Source organism: Amphiprion ocellaris, chromosome 19 (assembly GCF_022539595.1).
Source record: "Amphiprion ocellaris isolate individual 3 ecotype Okinawa chromosome 19, ASM2253959v1, whole genome shotgun sequence".
NCBI classification, from domain to species: domain Eukaryota; kingdom Metazoa; phylum Chordata; class Actinopteri; family Pomacentridae; genus Amphiprion; species Amphiprion ocellaris.
Window position 1 is genome coordinate 19,876,202 of NC_072784.1, and position 19,792 is coordinate 19,895,993.

At 38.4% G+C, this 19,792-nt stretch overlaps 1 protein-coding gene and 1 long non-coding RNA gene across 2 annotated transcripts; both read right to left on the minus strand.

Moving 5' to 3' along the window:
• Positions 1-5,927: 5,927 nt before the first annotated feature.
• Positions 5,928-7,168, minus strand: LOC129347544 (uncharacterized). The gene is made up of 3 exons (XR_008599686.1): positions 6,962-7,168; positions 6,629-6,693; positions 5,928-6,540 (listed from the first exon to the last, which is right to left on the minus strand). It is a non-coding gene; the product is annotated as an uncharacterized LOC129347544 (long non-coding RNA).
• A 1,282-nt stretch (positions 7,169-8,450) lies between these two features.
• LOC111582089 (inactive histone-lysine N-methyltransferase 2E-like) lies at positions 8,451-18,830 on the minus strand. Its single transcript, XM_055005312.1, has 22 exons — positions 18,759-18,830; positions 18,513-18,676; positions 18,152-18,344; positions 17,726-17,800; positions 17,465-17,527; positions 16,644-16,718; positions 16,428-16,517; positions 15,730-15,804; positions 15,441-15,530; positions 14,585-14,659; positions 14,297-14,386; positions 13,457-13,531; positions 13,166-13,255; positions 12,476-12,550; positions 12,185-12,274; positions 11,495-11,569; positions 11,206-11,295; positions 10,384-10,458; positions 10,168-10,257; positions 9,464-9,538; positions 9,174-9,263; positions 8,451-8,531 (listed from the first exon to the last, which is right to left on the minus strand). The coding sequence occupies exons 1-22, from the start codon at positions 18,828-18,830 to the stop codon at positions 8,451-8,453; spliced, it is 1,968 nt and encodes a 655-aa protein (XP_054861287.1).
• Positions 18,831-19,792: the final 962 nt, after the last annotated feature.

Here is a 19,792-nt window from a genome sequence, read left to right on the forward strand (position 1 = left end):
TCAGCCGTTTCCAGCTAGAATAGTCATTTACCACATTAACAATATCGAGACTGTATTTCTGATTCATTGAATGTTATCGACATTGAAAAAAAATACGGACGTTTCTAAGTTACCCCAAACTATATTAATTTTTTTTTTTATATATATATATATAAATAAAAAATTGATATTAATAATTTATGTTGGTTTAAGCAGATAAAGGTGACAATATGGTAAAACACAGCTGCTACAAAATAACAGTTGTTTATTAACATTTGATGTATGTTAAAATTATATGTTCACAACTGCATTATTGTGCAATAAAAACTAATAATAAATGTTCCATTTGCTGCCTAAGAGATAATGCAGTTGATAAGAGTATACACCAACAATGTGATGCACCAGTTGCTTCAGAATTCATCCATCTACCTGTAAATGTATGTGAAAGAATGCGTTCTGCTGTTTCCCCAGTGGCCCTCGGTTGCAGAAGCACAATGATGCGGAAACGCTTATTGAAACCAATGAAAATTAAATTCTTTAACTGAAGGCTGCTGCTTCAGACAGATGCTTGTAAACCCTTGACACACACACACACACACACACACACACACACACACACACACACACACACACACACACACACACATACGGGTCTATATGGTTTAGCCAGACAGTTTCGCCAAACCCGTCCGGTGGTGGTTTAGGCTGGCTACCCTTTCCCAAGGTTCCAGAGCAATAGGAGTTGGATTAAAATGCTGCAAAAAATCTGAAAAAAATTTAGCTCACTTTAGGTTTCAGGTACGAGCTACAAAACTCCATACACACCTACCTAAAATTATGGTGGTTTGTGAAGACATTTCTCTTCTTGACAAATGTGTGACTTATAAGGACCAAAAAAACCACTATGGGAACTTTAAAGGGACAATGATGTCAGCATCTCATTAGCATAAATATACACCCACCTTATACACCAGACCTGACTGCACACAACATTAATGGAACAGTTGGTTTAATATCCAAAAAAAGTAAATTTGCACTTTAACAGCTGTCTACACAACTTAAAACACACAACAGTTAAAATACAAAAATGTATGAAAAAGTGTGTGGACACAAATAAAACAAGTGCATTAAATTGGAGCTGTTATGAAATATATTAAGGTAACAGCATCATTACAACACAAGACAATAACTGCAAATGAACCTAAAGCTTTTGCTTCTGTGCCTGTCTCTTTGCAGCTGTTCCTCGGTTTCTCACAAAGTCCCTGATATTTTGCACTGTTCTCTGGGCTAACACAGGGTCTTCTACCAGCTTGCAGTGACTGCATTCATTTTTGGTGGCCAATTTTCCTTTAGATATGTGATCTCTGAAATGTCGCATTACTGCAGCAACCTCAGCCTTAGACCACATTCTCTTTGATACTCTTCTGGAATCCCGTTCTTGACCAGCATCTTTTCCTGGAAGACATAAAAAGTAGAAAAACACTGTCACACAAAGAAACCAAATGTGTTGGCCCGTTTGAGCCATTACAACCTGAATGCACCTAATTCCATAAATTACTGTTTATTTGTTCCTTTGATGGAAACTTTGAACAAATGCTGAACCCGGGCATCATAGATTGGTTCTGGGGATGTGAAACACCACCTCTCTGGTAGGGAAAGAAATTTAGCTGGTGTGTGAGGTGGAGCAGTACCAGCTAGAAATATCTGGACTCACTTCCACACAATGCAAAGGTTCTATAACTGAACTCCTGGAGAGGAGCTGTAGTATCTCCTTTTCTGAGTTGCCCAGAGTGAGAAGTGTTGGGCAGGTGTATGGATGTTCACAGCACTACTGTGCTGAAGTTCTTCCAGAAGGTAAATCACAAGGTTGACATCTGTGCAAAAGCCTTCAGTGCAGAAGAGGATGTTAAGAGCTGTGGTCAGAGAGTTTTAGGTCGTTGTCACTGGAGCAACCTAGGAATTTGTTGGTGGACACTGGTGGAGGAGGAGGAGGCCATCAGGCTGAAGAAGAAGGTAAGTGGCCTAGGCTCCTATTTTCAAAAAGGCAGACTGAATAATAATGTTCAGTTATCAGGGGTATCACATTGCTCTAGGGTGCTGGAAGGAAGACTATGACTGCTGACATTCCAACCTATACTAGGGAAAATTAAAGTTGAAAAGTATCAAAACCCTGGAAAATGACACACCACAATATCAATACCTTGCATAATAATATTTTGTTCTTCCTTGCTCCAGATTCAAGACAAAAAGAGACTATATTTTCAAAGTTTTAGCTCCAAAACTCTCTCAAAATGGACTTCATATCTGTGGACACTGGACATTCTAAAAAGCAGTTAATTACCCACTGTTTTAGTTTTGTCATTTCCTTGCCTCATGGCAACATCTGGTAATGTCTGTTGCTCAGTCTCTTACTAGCTCTATATTTTTTTATCCATTGCGTCATACTTAACATGTTGCTTAAATACTTGCCATACCTTCAGGGATAGGGTGGTCTCATCCACCGTGGATGACACCGATGATGCCAGTCCTGTTAAGCATAATATGACAGAAGTTGAAAAAAGTACTTTTTTTTTTTTAAATCAAGAGACATGCATTCGTGAACTAAAGTTTTCAAGCACTTGTAAAGTCCATGCATATCATGTCAGTCTTGAGTTTCCAGTGACTCCTACAACTCTAAATTTTCTCAAATAAAATGATTGAAACCCATGTATCTTGGTGACAAAAAGCAACTGTGCTTTCTGGTTCTTACATATTAAAGGTCTTCTCGAAATATGACAAAATCTGCTGGGTCAAAAATATACATACAGCAACTTGACCTATCAGTTTTGATGATGTAAAAAGCTGTGTTAATCAAAAATGTTTTTAGTTGCATGCCCTCTGAAATTCTTGTGAGTGATTACGATTGCCATGAGATGAGACGTAGCTATGCAAGGAAAAACTCTTCCTCGAGAAGCTGAATCTTAAGGCTTGACTGAAATTTGCTGCTGATCACATGGAGAAACAAAAGGCCTTCGGGAAGAAAGTTCTGTTGTCAGATGAAAGAAAAATTGTGCTGTTTGGCTACAATGACCCTAAATATATTATGTGGAAAAAAGGTGAAGCCTAAGAACACCAAACTTATCGTCAACCATGATGATGATTGTATTCTGCCCTAGGGCTGTTTTGCTGCCAGTGGAACTGGTGCTTGACAGTAAATGGAATTATGTAAAAGGGTGAACTCCACATTCTCCAGGAAAACCTAAAATCATTAGCCAAAATGTTGATCTTGACTCAGTTGGATATTTCAACAAGACAATGATCCCAAACACATGTCAAAAGTAGTAAAGAAATGGTTCAATCAGGGTGAAATTAGGATTTTAGAACTGTCTTCCCAAAGTCCTGACTTAAATCAAATCAATTAATTTGAAAAAAATAATAGAAAATATTTTGTTTAACAGTACCAATTCTGTCATGAGGAGTAGTCAAAGATACAACCAGAAGTTTGTAGACAGCTACCAAAAATCTCCTAGTTGAGATGAAAATGTCCAAGAGACTTTAAATGAAATATTGGCATTGCTGTATGTATATTTATGACCCAGCAGATACTGTCTGAATTCCAAAAGATCTACAATAAATCTATGAAAGAACAAAGTGCATGATTGTTTTTTGTGATGACACGTTTCAATGATTTCATCATAGAATATTTAGAGGGATAGGAGTTACTGGAAACTCAAGACGTCATTGATATACATGGTCTTTAGTGCATGTACAGTTATGCTCACAACTGTAACTATGTGGTGAGGTACCTTACCAAAACCTTCAGTGCCATGAGCCTCCTCTGCTAATGCAGAGACTGATGCAGCGTCCACAGGCTCACTATTTCCACACTCTGATGTGAATGCTGTGCCGTTGTCATCTGACTCGCTCTCACTATCCTGGGCCCCAGCATCACTTAACGCAATTTCATCTGAGAATAGGTATTAGTAGAGTTCATATGAGTAACTCAGTATTAAATACAGAAATTCATTTGGGAAAGTATATTTTAGGCATTGACTTGTATCATAATTTAATTCTGCAATTTCTTTAGTTTGCCATAAACTCAAGAAGCCTACAGGATGGGAAGATTACTGGAAGCCTGTCAGTGTCATTATATTGTGCACAATGGATTACTTGTGCACAAAAAGCAAAAATCCTGGTTTAGAGGCTCACTCGTTTGAAATTGTTCATAAATATGGACTTGGTACATTATAATTTTGAAAAATGATCACACAACACGGTGATACGAAACTGTTGCAAAACCATGCCATCGGAAAGTCTATCACCTGGCCTACTGTGGTCTTCAAATTGAATGTTTTTGAGCAGTACCCCTCTCCTTATACTGTACATAAAATGTAATCTGTGCTGAGAACATTTATCAAAGTCCCAATGCTTGACTTAGCATACAGAAAAAGAAACAAAACCCTCAAATAATATTAGATTAATATCTACAAATGCTAATTTCTGTACAAACCTTCAAGTTCAATCTCATCCAGGGATTTCCCTTGCAGACCAGAAAGACGTCCTTTTTCCATTGACAGAAGCAGTTTGGAAACCTTGGCCAGCTGTGTGGTGGGAACTGGTAATCTGTAGAAATCTCTGTGAACACGGATGTCATGACCCAGAAAGTCTGCAACTTGATCAAGTTCGTTGTTTTTTTAGATTGAGGACTTGTGAAAGTGTGGCAACATGTTTCCTGAGTTGTGTGGACCTGAGGTGCTCAGGGTGCTTTGCTCCACACTGGTTTGCATGAATACGCAAACAGTCCTGTCCTCTGTAGTAGGTCATTGACTTGGGTCTTGCAAACAGGAAGACATTTGTGGCACTAACGCCACATTCGGTTCTTTTACTGGTCAGTAGCGAAAGAGCATCCACCACACTTGGTGTGAGCAGAACTGCAACCTTTCTGCCTCTTTTCCCCATGATTTCAATTCTTCTGAAATAGTTGCAGAGCTTTTGTTCAATCTTTGACAACCCCATGGCAACATCTTCATGAAGCTTTGTGGTGTCTCCCTCCTGAAAACTTTTGAGGCGCATTTTTGAAACCTCTCCAGCTCGTCTACGATTGAACACAATAATTTGTGCCAGAGTAACTTTTGCAAGCTGAGCATAATTCTGGGTGGTGGTCTCCTCATTCAAGTCGCAGACAGCTCTTTTCTGCAGTTTTCTCCAGGTACTTGTGAAGAATCTGAACATCTTGAGTGAAGGGTAATGTAGATGGTTTGTTATACTTTGCATCGCTCAGTGTACTCAGGGCCCTGTGAGACACTAACTCTGACCATTTGGAGGTGTGCAGTTTCTTGAATGTTTCAGTGGACTTGATCAATTCTTCATCTTCAGCCATGAGGGCCCGGCAGTGGATGATGTCACAAATTTTGCGTAGTGTGTGTCCCAATTTCAGCGCAAGGCTTGGTGTTTGGAAACAGAGATTTTCTTCATCAAAACCTGAAACTTTCTTCACTGCTTGCACAACTCTCTGGAAGTTAGCAGGTTTGACAGCCTCCTCCAGGTTATGTATAGAAAATTCTGTCCGCAGACATAACATCAGACGCCCCACTTCACGGAGCTTCTGTCGCATGTATTCATACTTTGTGGGGTCTTGTCCATGTCTGTTGTAGAGTGACTGGGCAAACTGAATAATAGAGAGGTCATTTCGCACAACTGAGGCTACCTCATCCTGTTTCATGACACTAAGGAGCTTCCACACTCCACTTGAGATCTGTTGACAGGATGCAGACTCTTGAGCTGCAGCTAAACCCAGTACTCTGGTTCTACCAGGTTCTTTATCCAAGTCTTCACTTTCTGGCTTGCAGGAGCATCTGCGGACATGTCTCCACAGTTCCTTACGAATAAACAATCCTTGGCAATACATACAGTGAATGAACTTTCCTGTCACATCTGAAACTTTTGGTTTCTTTTCACTTTCAGTGGCCCTGTCCCATCTTGTAAAACTGCAGTGTTATGTTGGAAATTTCCCTTATTTCTCATTTTTTCCAATAATATTTTACGCTCTTTGGAGTGCTCAGGGAGGGAAAATGCATGAACTATTTCAGCATGTGTTGTATGCGTTTTCAAGTGGCGTGAAATTTTGCTTTGTGGTTTACCACAGACATAACAATAATTTTTAGAGCTCATAGTCAGAAGCGCTGATTCTGGTCTCTGAAGCTCTTCTTCACCCTCTGGTTTATCCTTTGATGACTGTTTGACACCATTTGCTGAATCGGACGTTTCAACAGCACTGGAACTCATATGATCCTCAAGAGGTGGCCAACATTTTGATGTACTAGGTACAACTGGGATGCTTGTGTCTCCCACATTTGATGTTGTAGCACTGAATATTGCTGGCTGTTGGGCTTTCAACTGATGAGACATAAAGGGCATCCTTGCATCTAAATCTTCATCTTCTTCATCTGTTGTGTCTGGTATGTAATCCTCATCAGAAAAGTGTTCATCATCATCTGATTGTGGCTCCTGTTCTAAACGTAGTCTCTTGATATACTGATCTGATGATAATTGATCCCCAGAACATTCAGCAGACTGTTGCTCCTGAAATGATGAGAAAGGTATTTATTATATGCACTGATGGAGACTGTAGACAGTGTAAAGGTTCAAGAAACATTAAGGGGACACTCACTTGTGAAAGGTTTGGCTCATTTGGAATTTGACGGATACAGGATTTATGCCAGACCTGTGAACAAACTGTAATGGATTTTGAATATGAATTTAATTTCAACATTATGGATCACTGTGTTAAGTTGTTCTCCTATCAGAACACAGCAGCAATCTAGGATAAATAAAACAGCGGCAACTTGAAAAGAGCATGACAATTGGTGCCACTCAGTGCTCCTGCCAAGACTACCATGATATACACGACCTTGTGTATGTAAACTTTTGTTTAGGACTGTACATTAAATCTCAAGATATGCATTTACTTAGTGCCTGTCCATCAGTTCATTAAATATCTCACCTTTGCATTTATAGCCAAGCCATTTGAAGGAGGATACAGGTCCCAGACACTGCAAGCACTTGTCTAAGGAGGATACTGTTGTGCACACCAGGTGATGTTGTACACACTGTTGGCAACAGATCAGTGTAACATTTGCTTGTCAGTTTAAGGAACAAAATATTTCATATTCACTTGCTGATGTATACCAAGTCTGATAAGAGAATAAAATGCTTTTAGTCCAATGCCAACATTATGGACAGTTTACCGTTTCAATGTTGACACCTGAGCCAACTGACTTGCGGTGACTTGATTTGTAATGCTGACCTGCAAGAACAAGGATACATACATACATCTTGTCTTTTTCCAAAGGAAGGGCTGGTAGTTATTGTTATATAACACTAAAACGACTAAAACCTAAAGGTGCATCAGCAAATTCAAAATGTTAACTGTTTATAAAATACAAATAAGAAATTAAACAATGAAAAATCATCAGTATCATTCACTGTTATCTAACACAGTCAGATGTTATACTATTTACACTCTGGAACTTATGTTATTAGACTATCCAGGCCTAACAATGTCCAAATAAATACTGTCAAACTCATATGACCTTTTCTTGCAATACATTTGCGAGTGGTGACAGGGCCCACATCCATGAAAAAGGTCTGCAAACACTTAACATGTCCATTGAACTAAAATACAGACCCAGTATAAGGTGTATAGACATTTGTAAGTGCTAAAGTGATTCCATTACCATCTCCCCATCAGAAGAAGGAACCTTTAAACAATACAGTCCTCCAAAGTCATATTTAGGTGGTTCATAGCTTAATATACACACACTCAGATGTCTATCGTCGATTAAGATATACCTGTTCAACATTTTCATTTGTTGATAGGGAATTTGTGATCTCTGGACTTTCCTGGGGCATTTCCTCATAGAGATCCTGCAAAAAACAACAAAACAAAACAAGACAATATTATAATTCATTTCAAGAAAGGATGTTCTCTCTCACACACACACACACACACACACACACACACACTCAAATGTTATAAAGACTTACAATTTGTAATGCTTCTGGTCGGTTCATCCTTACTTACCATTGTCCATGTAAGCCACACTACATGAATGTGAATACGCACTCACACTGCATCAATGACCATGTTGGTGGACTTAACTGTGTGCCACAAATTCTGACATTGATTAGCACACTGGATTTAACCTACCTTTCCAACCACAGTGAGTACATCAAGTACTGGACTTGTCTGGTTCAGGTCACTCACAGTCCTCTCAATCTGGCTTTTCTCATTCGTCATCTGCAGCAGATCATGCATGGAAGAGAGATACAGTAAAATACAGAGAATCTAACAGTCAGGAGGATATCTGAATTTTGGACAATGAAACAACCTACAGTTAATACAAAGTAATGGTGGCAAAACATTTTATGAACCTCTCTCGATAGTTTCATTATGATGTAAAGTGCAAGATGAAAATCTTTCTTCCATTAAGTTATACCTGTTCAACAACTTCCTTTGTTGATGGGGAATTTGTGGTCTCTGGACTCTTCTGAGGCATTTCCTCATCAAGATCCTGCAAAAAGAAGATGACAGTATTATAATTCATTTCAAGAAAGGAAGTTCTCTGTAAGATTAAGTGAAGGTCATCATGGCTATGATTCTGAATGTTTGGTAGGAAGGAAAATACACTATAGAAGTGACCGATTGGATCTTAAAAAGGTGGCCAGAAGATTTTTGCAGGGAGATGCTGTGCCTTTGTAGCTGATGAATTTGCACTGATTCATTCTAAATAGGATCTTTTCTTGCAACATAATTATGACTGGTGTCTGGGTCCACATCCTGACATGTGTCGAACAACACTGACCATAAGAATTAAGCTAACATATAGATAAAATTCAGGTTGTCCAGGTATTCATACAGACCAAAGTGATTCCATTACCATCCCCCCACCAGAGGAAGGAACCTTTAAACACTAAAGTCCTCCCAAGTCATATTTGGGTGGATTATGGCTTAATACACACACACACACACTCAGATGTTATACTGACCCACACTTTGAAAAGCATCTTGTGAGATTGTCCTCAGATACCATTGTCCATGTAAGCCACACTACATGAATATGAATGTGCTCTCACACTGCACCAATGACCATATTGTTAGACTTAACTGTGTGCCACAAATTCTGACATTGATTAGCACGCTGGATATAACCTACCTTTCCAACCACGGTGAGTACATCAAGCATTGGACTTGTCTGGTTCAGGTCACTTACAGTCCTCTCAATCTGGCTTTTGTGACTTGTCATCTGCAGCAGATCATGCATGGAAGAGAGATACGGTAAAATACAGAGAATCCAACAGTCAGGAGGATATCTGAAGTTTGGACAATGAAACATCCTGTTGTTAATACAAAGTAATGGTGGCAAAACATTGTTATGAACCTCTCTGAATAGTTTCATTACGATGTAAAGTGCAAGATGGAAATCTTTCTTCCATTAAGATATACCTGTTCAACAACTTCCTTTGTTGATGGGGAATTTGTGGTCTCTGGACTCTTCTGAGGCATTTCCTCATCGAGATCCTGCAAAGAAACAAACAAAATATGACAATATTATAATTCATTTCAAGAAAGGATGTTCTCTGTGTAAGATTAAGTGAACGGTCATCATGGTTGAGATTTAAATGTTTGGTAGGGAATAAAGTACACTATAAAAGTGACTGGTCAATTGACTATAGTCTGCACACCACTACAATTATAATTTTCTAAGTTAATTCTAACTGATGAATTTGATATTTGATTCTTTATTTACATTTGAAAATCCTGGGTCTAGGTCTACATCCTGCCATGTGTCCAACAACACTGACCATAAGTATTAAACTAACATACAGATCAAATGCAGGTTGTTCAGTTGTTAATACAAACCAAAGTGATTCCATTACCATCCCCCCACCAGAGGAAGGAACCTTTAAACGCTACAGTCCCCCCAAGTCATATTTGGGTGGTTCACAGTTTAATACACACACACTCAGATGTTGTACTGATCTACACTTTGAATAACATCTTGTGAGATTGTCCTTACAAACCATTGTCCGCATAATCCACACTACATGAATGTGAATGAACCCACACACTCCAAAAATGACCACATTAGAAAACATAATATTGTGCCTCAAGTAATGACATTAATTGGAAAAATAAATGTAATTTACCTTTTCAACTCTGGTGACTAGGTCAATCACTGGCCTTGCCTGGCTCAAGTTGCTCATAGCCATTTCAATCTGGCTATTGTCACTTGTCATCTGTAGTAGATAATGTATAAAAGAGAGGTACAATACCAAGAAAATGTTATTATGAATCTCTCTGGACAGTTTGTAAGATGCAAAGTACAAGATGAAAATCTATCTTCCATTAAGATATGGATATACCTGTTCAACAGTTTCATTTGTTGATGTGGAACTTGTGGTCTTGGGAGTTTCCTGAATTATTTTCTCATCGAGAGCCTGCAAAAGTTAAAAATAGTTTGACAAAATGATGTTCTCTGTGTGACATTAAGTGAAGGTGATTCTGAATGTTTGGTGGGACGGACAATGTACTATACATGTGTTTTTAGTCAACTGACTGGTTAGCTGACTACAATCTGCAGACGACTAGAACTATAATTAACTTGGTTAATTCTAACTGATGAATTTGATACTTTTTTAAAAAATCTCTGACAGTCCATGTCCTAGAATGGTCCCATGCTATCTGAAAGAGGTGGCCAGAAGATTTTTGCAGGGAGATGCTGTGCCTTTGTAGCTGATGAATTTGCACTGATTCATTCTAAATAGGATCTTTTCTTGCAACATAATTATGACTGGTGTCTGGGTCCACATCCTGACATGTGTCGAACAACACTGACCATAAGAATTAAGCTAACATATAGATAAAATTCAGGTTGTCCAGGTATTCATACAGACCAAAGTGATTCCATTACCATCCCCCCACCAGAGGAAGGAACCTTTAAACACTACAGTCCTCCCAAGTCATATTTGGGTGGATTATGGCTTAATACACACACACACGCTTAGATGTTATACTTACCCACACTTTGAAAAGCATCTTGTGAGAGTGTCCTCACATACCATTGTCCATGTAAGCCACACTACATGAATATGAATGTGCTCTCACACTGCAGCAGTGACCATGCTGTTAGACTTAACTTTGTGCCACAAATTCTGACATTGATTAGCACACTGGATTTAGCCTACCTTTCCAACCACAGTGAGTACATCAAGTACTGGACTTGTCTGGTTCAGGTCACTCACAGTTCTCTCAATCTGGCTTTTCTCATTCGTCATCTGCAGCAGATCATGCATGGAAGAGAGATACAGTAAATACAGAGAATCTAAAAGTCAGGAGGATATCTGAATTTTGGACAATGAAACATCCTACAGTTAATACAAAGTAATGGTGGCATAACATTGTTATGAACCTCTCTCGATAGTTTCATTATGATGTAAAGTGCAAGATGAAAATCTTTCTTCCATTAAGATATACCTGTTCAACAACTTCCTTTGTTGATGGGGAATTTGTGGTCTCTGGACTCTTCTGAGGCATTTCCTCATCGAGATCCTGCAAAAAGAAGATGACAGTATTATAATTCATTTCAAGAAAGGATGTTCTCTGTAAGATTAAGTGAAGGTCATCATGGCTATGATTCTGAATGTTTGGTAGGAAGGAAAATACACTATAGAAGTGACCGACTGGTCAATTGACTATCGTCTGCAGACCACTAGAACTACAATTTTCTCAGTTAATTGTAATTGATGAATTTGGTATTTGATTCTTTCTTTATATCTTAAAATCCTGGGTCTGGGTCCACATCCTGACATGTTGAACAACACTGACCATAAGAATTAAGCTAACATATAGATCAAATTCAGGCTGTCCAGGTATTCATACAGACCAAAGGGATTCCATTACCATCCCCCCACCAGAGGAAGGATAATTTAAACACTACAGTCCTCCCAAGTCATATTTGGGTGGATTATGGCTTAATACACACATAGATGTTATACTGACCCACACTTTGAAAAACATCTTGTGAGATTGTCCTCACATGCCTTTGTCTATGTAAGCCACACTACATGAATATGAATATGCACTCACTGCACCAATGACCATATTGTTAGACTTAACTGTGTGCCACAAATTCTGACATTGATTAGCACACTGGATTTAACCTACCTTTCCAACCACAGTGAGTACATCAAGCATTGGACTTGTCTGGTTCAGGTCACTTACAGTCCACTCAATCTGGCTTTTGTGACTTGTCATCTGCAGCAGATCATGCATGGAAGAGAGATACGGTAAAAATACATAGAATCTAACAGTCAGGAGGATATCTGAAGTTTGGACAATGAAACATGCTACTGTTAATACAAAATAATGGTGGCAAAACATTGTTATGAACCTCTCTGGATAGTTTCATTACGATGTAAAGTGTGGGATGAAAATCTTTCTTCCATTAAGATATACCTGTTCAACAACTTCCTTTGTTGATGGGGAATTTGTGGTGTCTGGACTCGTCTGAGGCATTTCCTCATCGAGATCCTGCAAAAAGAAGATGACAGTATTATAATTCATTTCAAGAAAGGATGTTCTCTGTAAGATTAAGTGAAGGTCATCATGGCTATGATTCTGAATGTTTGGTAGGAAGGAAAATACACTATAGAAGTGACCGACTGGTCAATTGACTATCGTCTGCAGACCACTAGAACTACAATTTTCTCAGTTAATTGTAACTGATGAATTTGGTATTTGATTCTTTCTTCATATCTTAAAATCCTGGGTCTGGGTCCACATCCTGACATGTTGAACAACACTGACCATAAGAATTAAGCTAACATATAGATCAAATTCAGGTTGTCCAGGTATTCATACAGACCAAAGGGATTCCATTACCATCCCCCCACCAGAGGAAGGATAATTTAAACACTACAGTCCTCCCAAGTCATATTTGGGTGGATTATGGCTTAATACACACATAGATGTTATACTGACCCACACTTTGAAAAACATCTTGTGAGATTGTCCTCACATGCCTTTGTCTATGTAAGCCACACTACATGAATATGAATATGCACTCACTGCACCAATGACCATATTGTTAGACTTAACTGTGTGCCACAAATTCTGACATTGATTAGCACACTGGATTTAACCTACCTTTCCAACCACAGTGAGTACACCAAGCATTGGACTTGTCTGGTTCAGGTCACTTACAGTCCACTCAATCTGGCTTTTGTGACTTGTCATCTGCAGCAGATCATGCATGGAAGAGAGATACGGTAAAAATACAGAGAATCTAACAGTCAGGAGGATATCTGAAGTTTGGACAATAAAACATGCTACTGTTAATACAAAATAATGGTGGCAAAACATTGTTATGAACCTCTCTGGATAGTTTCATTACGATGTAAAGTGTGGGATGAAAATCTTTCTTCCATTAAGATATACCTGTTCAACAACTTCCTTTGTTGATGGGGAATTTGTGGTGTCTGGACTCTTCTGAGGCATTTCCTCATCGAGATCCTGCAAAAAGAAGATGACAGTATTATAATTCATTTCAAGAAAGGAAGTTCTCTGTAAGATTAAGTGAAGGTCATCATGGCTATGATTCTGAATGTTTGGTAGGAAGGAAAATACACTATAGAAGTGACCGATTGGTCAATTGACTATAGTCTGCAGACCACTAGAACTATGATTTTCTAAGTTGATTGTAGCTGATGAATTTGATGTTTGATTCTTTCTTTAAATCTGAAAATCAGTTTGGGAGAATGGTCCCATTCTATCTTAAAAAGGTGGCCAGAAGATTTTTGCAGGGAGATGCTGTGCCTTTGTAGCTGATGAATTTGCACTGATTCATTCTAAATAGGATCTTTTCTTGCAACATAATTATGACTGGTGTCTGGGTCCACATCCTGACATGTGTCGAACAACACTGACCATAAGAATTAAGCTAACATATAGATAAAATTCAGGTTGTCCAGGTATTCATACAGACCAAAGTGATTCCATTACCATCCCCCCACCAGAGGAAGGAACCTTTAAACACTAAAGTCCTCCCAAGTCATATTTGGGTGGATTATGGCTTAATACACACACACACACACTCAGATGTTATACTGACCCACACTTTGAAAAGCATCTTGTGAGATTGTCCTCACATACCATTGTCCATGTAAGCCACACTACATGAATATGAATGTGCTCTCACACTGCACCAATGACCATATTGTTAGACTTAACTGTGTGCCACAAATTCTGACATTGATTAGCACGCTGGATATAACCTACCTTTCCAACCATGGTGAGTACATCAAGCATTGGACTTGTCTGGTTCAGGTCACTTACAGTCCTCTCAATCTGGCTTTTGTGACTTGTCATCTGCAGCAGATCATGCATGGAAGAGAGATACGGTAAAAAAACAGAGAATCTAACAATCAGGAGGACATCTGAAGTTTGGACAATGAAACATCCTACTGTTAATACAAAGTAATGGTGGCAAAACATTATGAACCTTTCTGGATAGTTTCATTATGATGTAAAGTGCAAGATGAAAATCTTTCTTCCATTAAGATATACCTGTTCAACAACTTCCTTTGTTGATGGGTAATTTGTGGTCTCTGGACTCTTCTGAGGCATTTCCTCATCGAGATCCTGCAAAAAAAAGATGACAGTATTATAATTCATTTCAAGAAAGGAAGTTCTCTGTAAGATTAAGTGAAGGTCATCATGGCTATGATTCTGAATGTTTGGTAGGAAGGAAAATACACTATAGAAGTGACCGACTGGTCAATTGACTATAGTCTGCAGACCACTAGAACTATGATTTTGTAAGTTGATTGTAGCTGATGAATTTGATGTTTGATTCTTTCTTTAAATCTGAAAATCAGTTTGGGAGAATGGTCCCATTCTATCTTAAAAAGGTGGCCAGAAGATTTTTGCAGGGAGATGCTGTGCCTTTGTAGCTGATGAATTTGCACTGATTCATTCTAAATAGGATCTTTTCTTGCAACATAATTATGACTGGTGTCTGGGTCCACATCCTGACATGTGTCGAACAACACTGACCATAAGAATTAAGCTAACATATAGATAAAATTCAGGTTGTCCAGGTATTCATACAGACCAAAGTGATTCCATTACCATCCCCCCACCAGAGGAAGGAACCTTTAAACACTAAAGTCCTCCCAAGTCATATTTGGGTGGATTATGGCTTAATACACACACACACACACACACACACACACACACTCAGATGTTATACTGACCCACACTTTGAAAAGCATCTTGTGAGATTGTCCTCACATACCATTGTCCATGTAAGCCACACTACATGAATATGAATGTGCTCTCACACTGCAGCAGTGTCCATGCTGTTAGACTTAACTGTGTGCCACAAATTCTGACATTGATTAGCACACTGGATTTAACCTACCTTTCCAACCACAGTGAGTACATCAAGTACTGGACTTGTCTGGTTCAGGTCACTCACAGTCCTCTCAATCTGGCTTTTCTCATTTGTCATCTGCAGCAGATCATGCATGGAAGAGAGATACAGTAAAATACAGAGAATCTAACAGTCAGGAGGATATCTGAATTTTGGACAATGAAACAACCTACAGTTAATACAAAGTAATGGTGGCAAAACATTTTATGAACCTCTCTCGATAGTTTCATTATGATGTAAAGTGCAAGATGAAAATCTTTCTTCCATTAAGTTATACCTGTTCAACAACTTCCTTTGTTGATGGGGAATTTGTGGTCTCTGGACTCTTCTGAGGCATTTCCTCATCAAGATCCTGCAAAAAGAAGATGACAGTATTATAATTCATTTCAAGAAAGGATGTTCTCTGTATGATTAAGTGAAGGTCATCATGGCTATGATTCTGAATGTTTGGTAGGAAGGAAAATACACTATAGAAGTGACCGACTGGTCAATTGACTATAGTCTGCACACCACTACAATTATAATTTTCTAAGTTAATTGTAAGTGATGAATTTGATATTTGATTCTTTCTTTACATTTGAAAATCCTGGGTCTAGGTCTACATCCTGCCATGTGTCCAACAACACTGACCATAAGTATTAAACTAACATACAGATCAAATGCAGGTTGTTCAGTTGTTAATACAAACCAAAGTGATTCCATTACCATCCCCCCACCAGAGGAAGGAACCTTTAAATGCTACAGTCCCCCCAAGTCATATTTGGGTGGTTCACAGTTTAATACACACACACTCAGATGTTGTACTGATCTACACTTTGAATAACATCTTGTGAGATTGTCCTTACAAACCATCGTCCGCATAATCCACATTACATGAATGTGAATGAACACACACACTCCAAAAATGACCACATTAGAAAACATAATATTGTGCCTCAAGTAATGACATTAATTGGAAAAATAAATGTAATTTACCTTTTCAACTCTGGTGACTAGGTCAAGCACTGGCCTTGCCTGGCTCAAGTTGCTCATAGCCATTTCAATCTGGCTATTGTCACTTGTCATCTGTAGTAGATAATGTATAAAAGAGAGGTACAATACCAAGAAAATGTTATTATGAATCTCTCTGGACAGTTTGTAAGATGCAAAGTACAAGATGAAAATCTATCTTCCATTAAGATATGGATATACCTGTTCAACAGTTTCATTTGTTGATGTGGAACTTGTGGTCTTGGGAGTTTCCTGAATTATTTTCTCATCGAGAGCCTGCAAAAGTTAAAAATAGTTTGACAAAATGATGTTCTCTGTGTGACATTAAGTGAAGGTGATTCTGAATGTTTGGTAGGGAGGAAAATGTACTATACATGTGTTTTTAGTCAACTGACTGGTTAGCTGACTGCAATCTGCAGACGACTAAAACTATAATTATCTTGGTTAATTGTAACTGATGAATTTGATACTTTTTTTAAATCTCTGACAGTCCATGTCCTAGAATGGTCCCATGCTATCTGAAAGAGGTGGCCAGAAGCGTTTTGCAGGGAGATGCTGTGCCTTTGTAGCTGATGAATTTGCACTGATTCATTGTAAATAGGATCTTTTCTTGCAACATAATTATGACTGGTGTCTTGGTCTACATCCTGACGTGTCGAACAATACTGACCATAAGAATTAAGCTAACATATAGATAAAATTCAGGTTGTCCAGGTATTCATACAGACCAAAGTGATTCCATTACCATCCCCCCACCAGAGGAAGGAACCTTTAAACACTATACAGTCCTCCCAAGTCATATTTGGGTGGATTATGGCTTAATACACATACACACACACTCAGATGTTATACTGACCCACACTTTGAAAAGCATCTTGTGAGATTGTCCTCACATACCATTGTCCATGTAAGCCCACTACATGAATATGAATGTGCTCTCACACTGCACCAATGACCATGTTGTTAGACTTAACTTTGTGCTACAAATTCTGACACTGATTAGCATACTGGATTTAACCTACCTTTCCAACCACGGTGAGTACATCAAGCACTGGACTTGTCTGGATTTTCTCACTTGTCTTCTTCTGCAGATCATGCATGGAAGAGAGCTACATTAAAAATACAGATAATCTAACAGTCAGGAGGATATCTGAAATTCGGACAATGAAACATCCTACTGTTAATACAAAGTAATGGTGGCAAAACATTGTCATGAACCTCTCTGGATAGTTTGATTACGATGTACAGTGCAAGATGAAAATCTTTCTTCCATTAAGATATACCTGTTCAACAACTTCTTTTGTTGATGGGGGACTTTCGGTCTCTGGACTTTTCTGAGGCATTTCCTCATCGAGATCCTGCAAAAAAAACCCAAAAACAACACAACAACTGAACAACAACAACAAAAACAACAACAGTAATGTAACTCATTTGATGAAACAATTTTCTCCGTGTGAGATTTTGTGAATGTCAACTTTTTTTGCTTTTTGCAAAGATGTTTTTGATGTAGATGATACTATAGTGCATTGCCCATCTAAAGACAATCTTCCATATTTCTGAAGCTGTTCATAAACAAAACCAGACTAATGAGATCATGCGGGGAAAAAAACTACAGCTAGATGGAGAATATAAAGTGTTATGTAACAATTTTTTTCTGTGGTTAAAACATTTCCTCTAGGAGAACTATCTGAAAAGAAAAATTTGCCGACCTTGCTCCTCCATGGCCAGTCAGAATCACCATAATTATAGGTGATCTCCTCTCCTGGACTTATGTCCCGTATTGCAAACAAACATAGATGGGGCTTTCCTTGCACGCTGAAGTACTTCATCTTGGTGTTAGGGTTGATATGGTCATCATTTACAAGTCTTCCAAGTGATCCATCCTCTTTTGCAGCATCAACGCTACACAAACATAACACTTGACATTTAATTACAAATCATTCACTGTCTATACTTAACATGCTTATGAAGTTGATTGATGGAAGAGCGTTTTGTAAATAATTTCCACAAACACTCCATAGCAATATATAATTTCATTCTGACTGGTGAAACCATCAGCATAATACATACCACCACAGTTTTCCATTAAAACGGAACTCGAACATGAACACTTTAAGACTGCTGTGGTAAAGCCTCTGTCTCTTCTCGCATTCCTGCTTGTTTATTAGTTCACCTCGATACTCCAGCAAAAAACTCTCCTTTTTCAAATGGAGTAGTTGCAAAGATGCCACGTCCTAGTTAATAATAAAGAAATCAAGAGAAAAGTCAGGCCACAAATTCAAGTTTAATTGTAAACATTAGCAAGAGTCAACATACCTTTGAAGGCACTGATGTATTGGATGTCAAGTCCCGCTTTGTCCCTTCCAGCAGTAACATAAAATTTTGCATCCTCCTTTGGATTTATACGTCTTCGCCGTTGCATTTTAACTGCCCTGCATCAAAATCCTGAATTATCAAGGAAGATGACTGTCAAGTTATCATATTTATCTGTAGAGACAAGCATTATCAAAGCACTGAAATCTTTCGCTGTACAAACCAGTAACATACTTATAAGATACGGATAGAATCCAGTGGATGTCTTCACAACAGCAGCGTTCACATTTTATTTATTGTTCCTTCAGAAATCTACGTGTCACCAACTACAATTATTTCATTCCATATGCAAAAGGACCAATATTAAGTGTAGCAATACTTTTTTTATTACCAAAGAGAAGGTCAGGTGAGAGTCTGCACAAGAATTACAATTTAAATAGAGAAGGATAATGTTTGTTGTAATGTAAAACTGAGTTGGACCAGTGACTCCAATTCATTCTGACTCTAAGCTTTAAGAAGACATATAGTGCTATCCCACAGTATACAAAATCACCCACAACATTAGTTTCTAAAACTCCTTTCAGATACAGGACATGAAACATTACTTCGTTCATCCATTAAAGTGACGGCATTCCATTTTTTCAGACAGAGATTGGTTGCTAGAGAGTGCTGCGGTAAGCATGCAATATTTGTAGTAATGTATTAACAGACTAAAACTTAATTAATAGCATAAAATCAAAGAGTATGGCCTGCTGTTAGATCCTGATGGGCCCTTTTTCAATAATACAATATAATTTATGGTTAAACCTAATTATTGAAGTTACTACTGTTGCTCCGTGTGTAAATGCAGCAATTTTCTTTCTTTGCAGACACAAATATTGATCCTACTGCTCTCTGATGGTGCAGGTATTAAACTCATAATCAATCAGTAGTTTCAAACAGCTGGAAGAAACACGCTCAGCCCCTTTTATCATGATGTGGGAAAAAACACTTGGATCCTTCAGTGAGATAAGGACCAAGGCTTAGAATGTTGCTAC

Coding starts and splice junctions, on each gene's coding strand:
- LOC111582089 (XM_055005312.1), bottom strand. CDS start 18,830: ATGCAAAATTTTATGTTACTGCTGGAAGGGACAAAGCGGGACTTGACA. Junction 9,539..10,167: donor TAGTCACCAGAGTTGAAAAG/GTAAATTACATT, acceptor GTTTCTTTGCAG/GATCTCGATGAGGAAATGCC. Junction 9,264..9,463: donor CAAAGGAAGTTGTTGAACAG/GTATATCTTAAT, acceptor GATCTGCTGCAG/ATGACAAGTCACAAAAGCCA.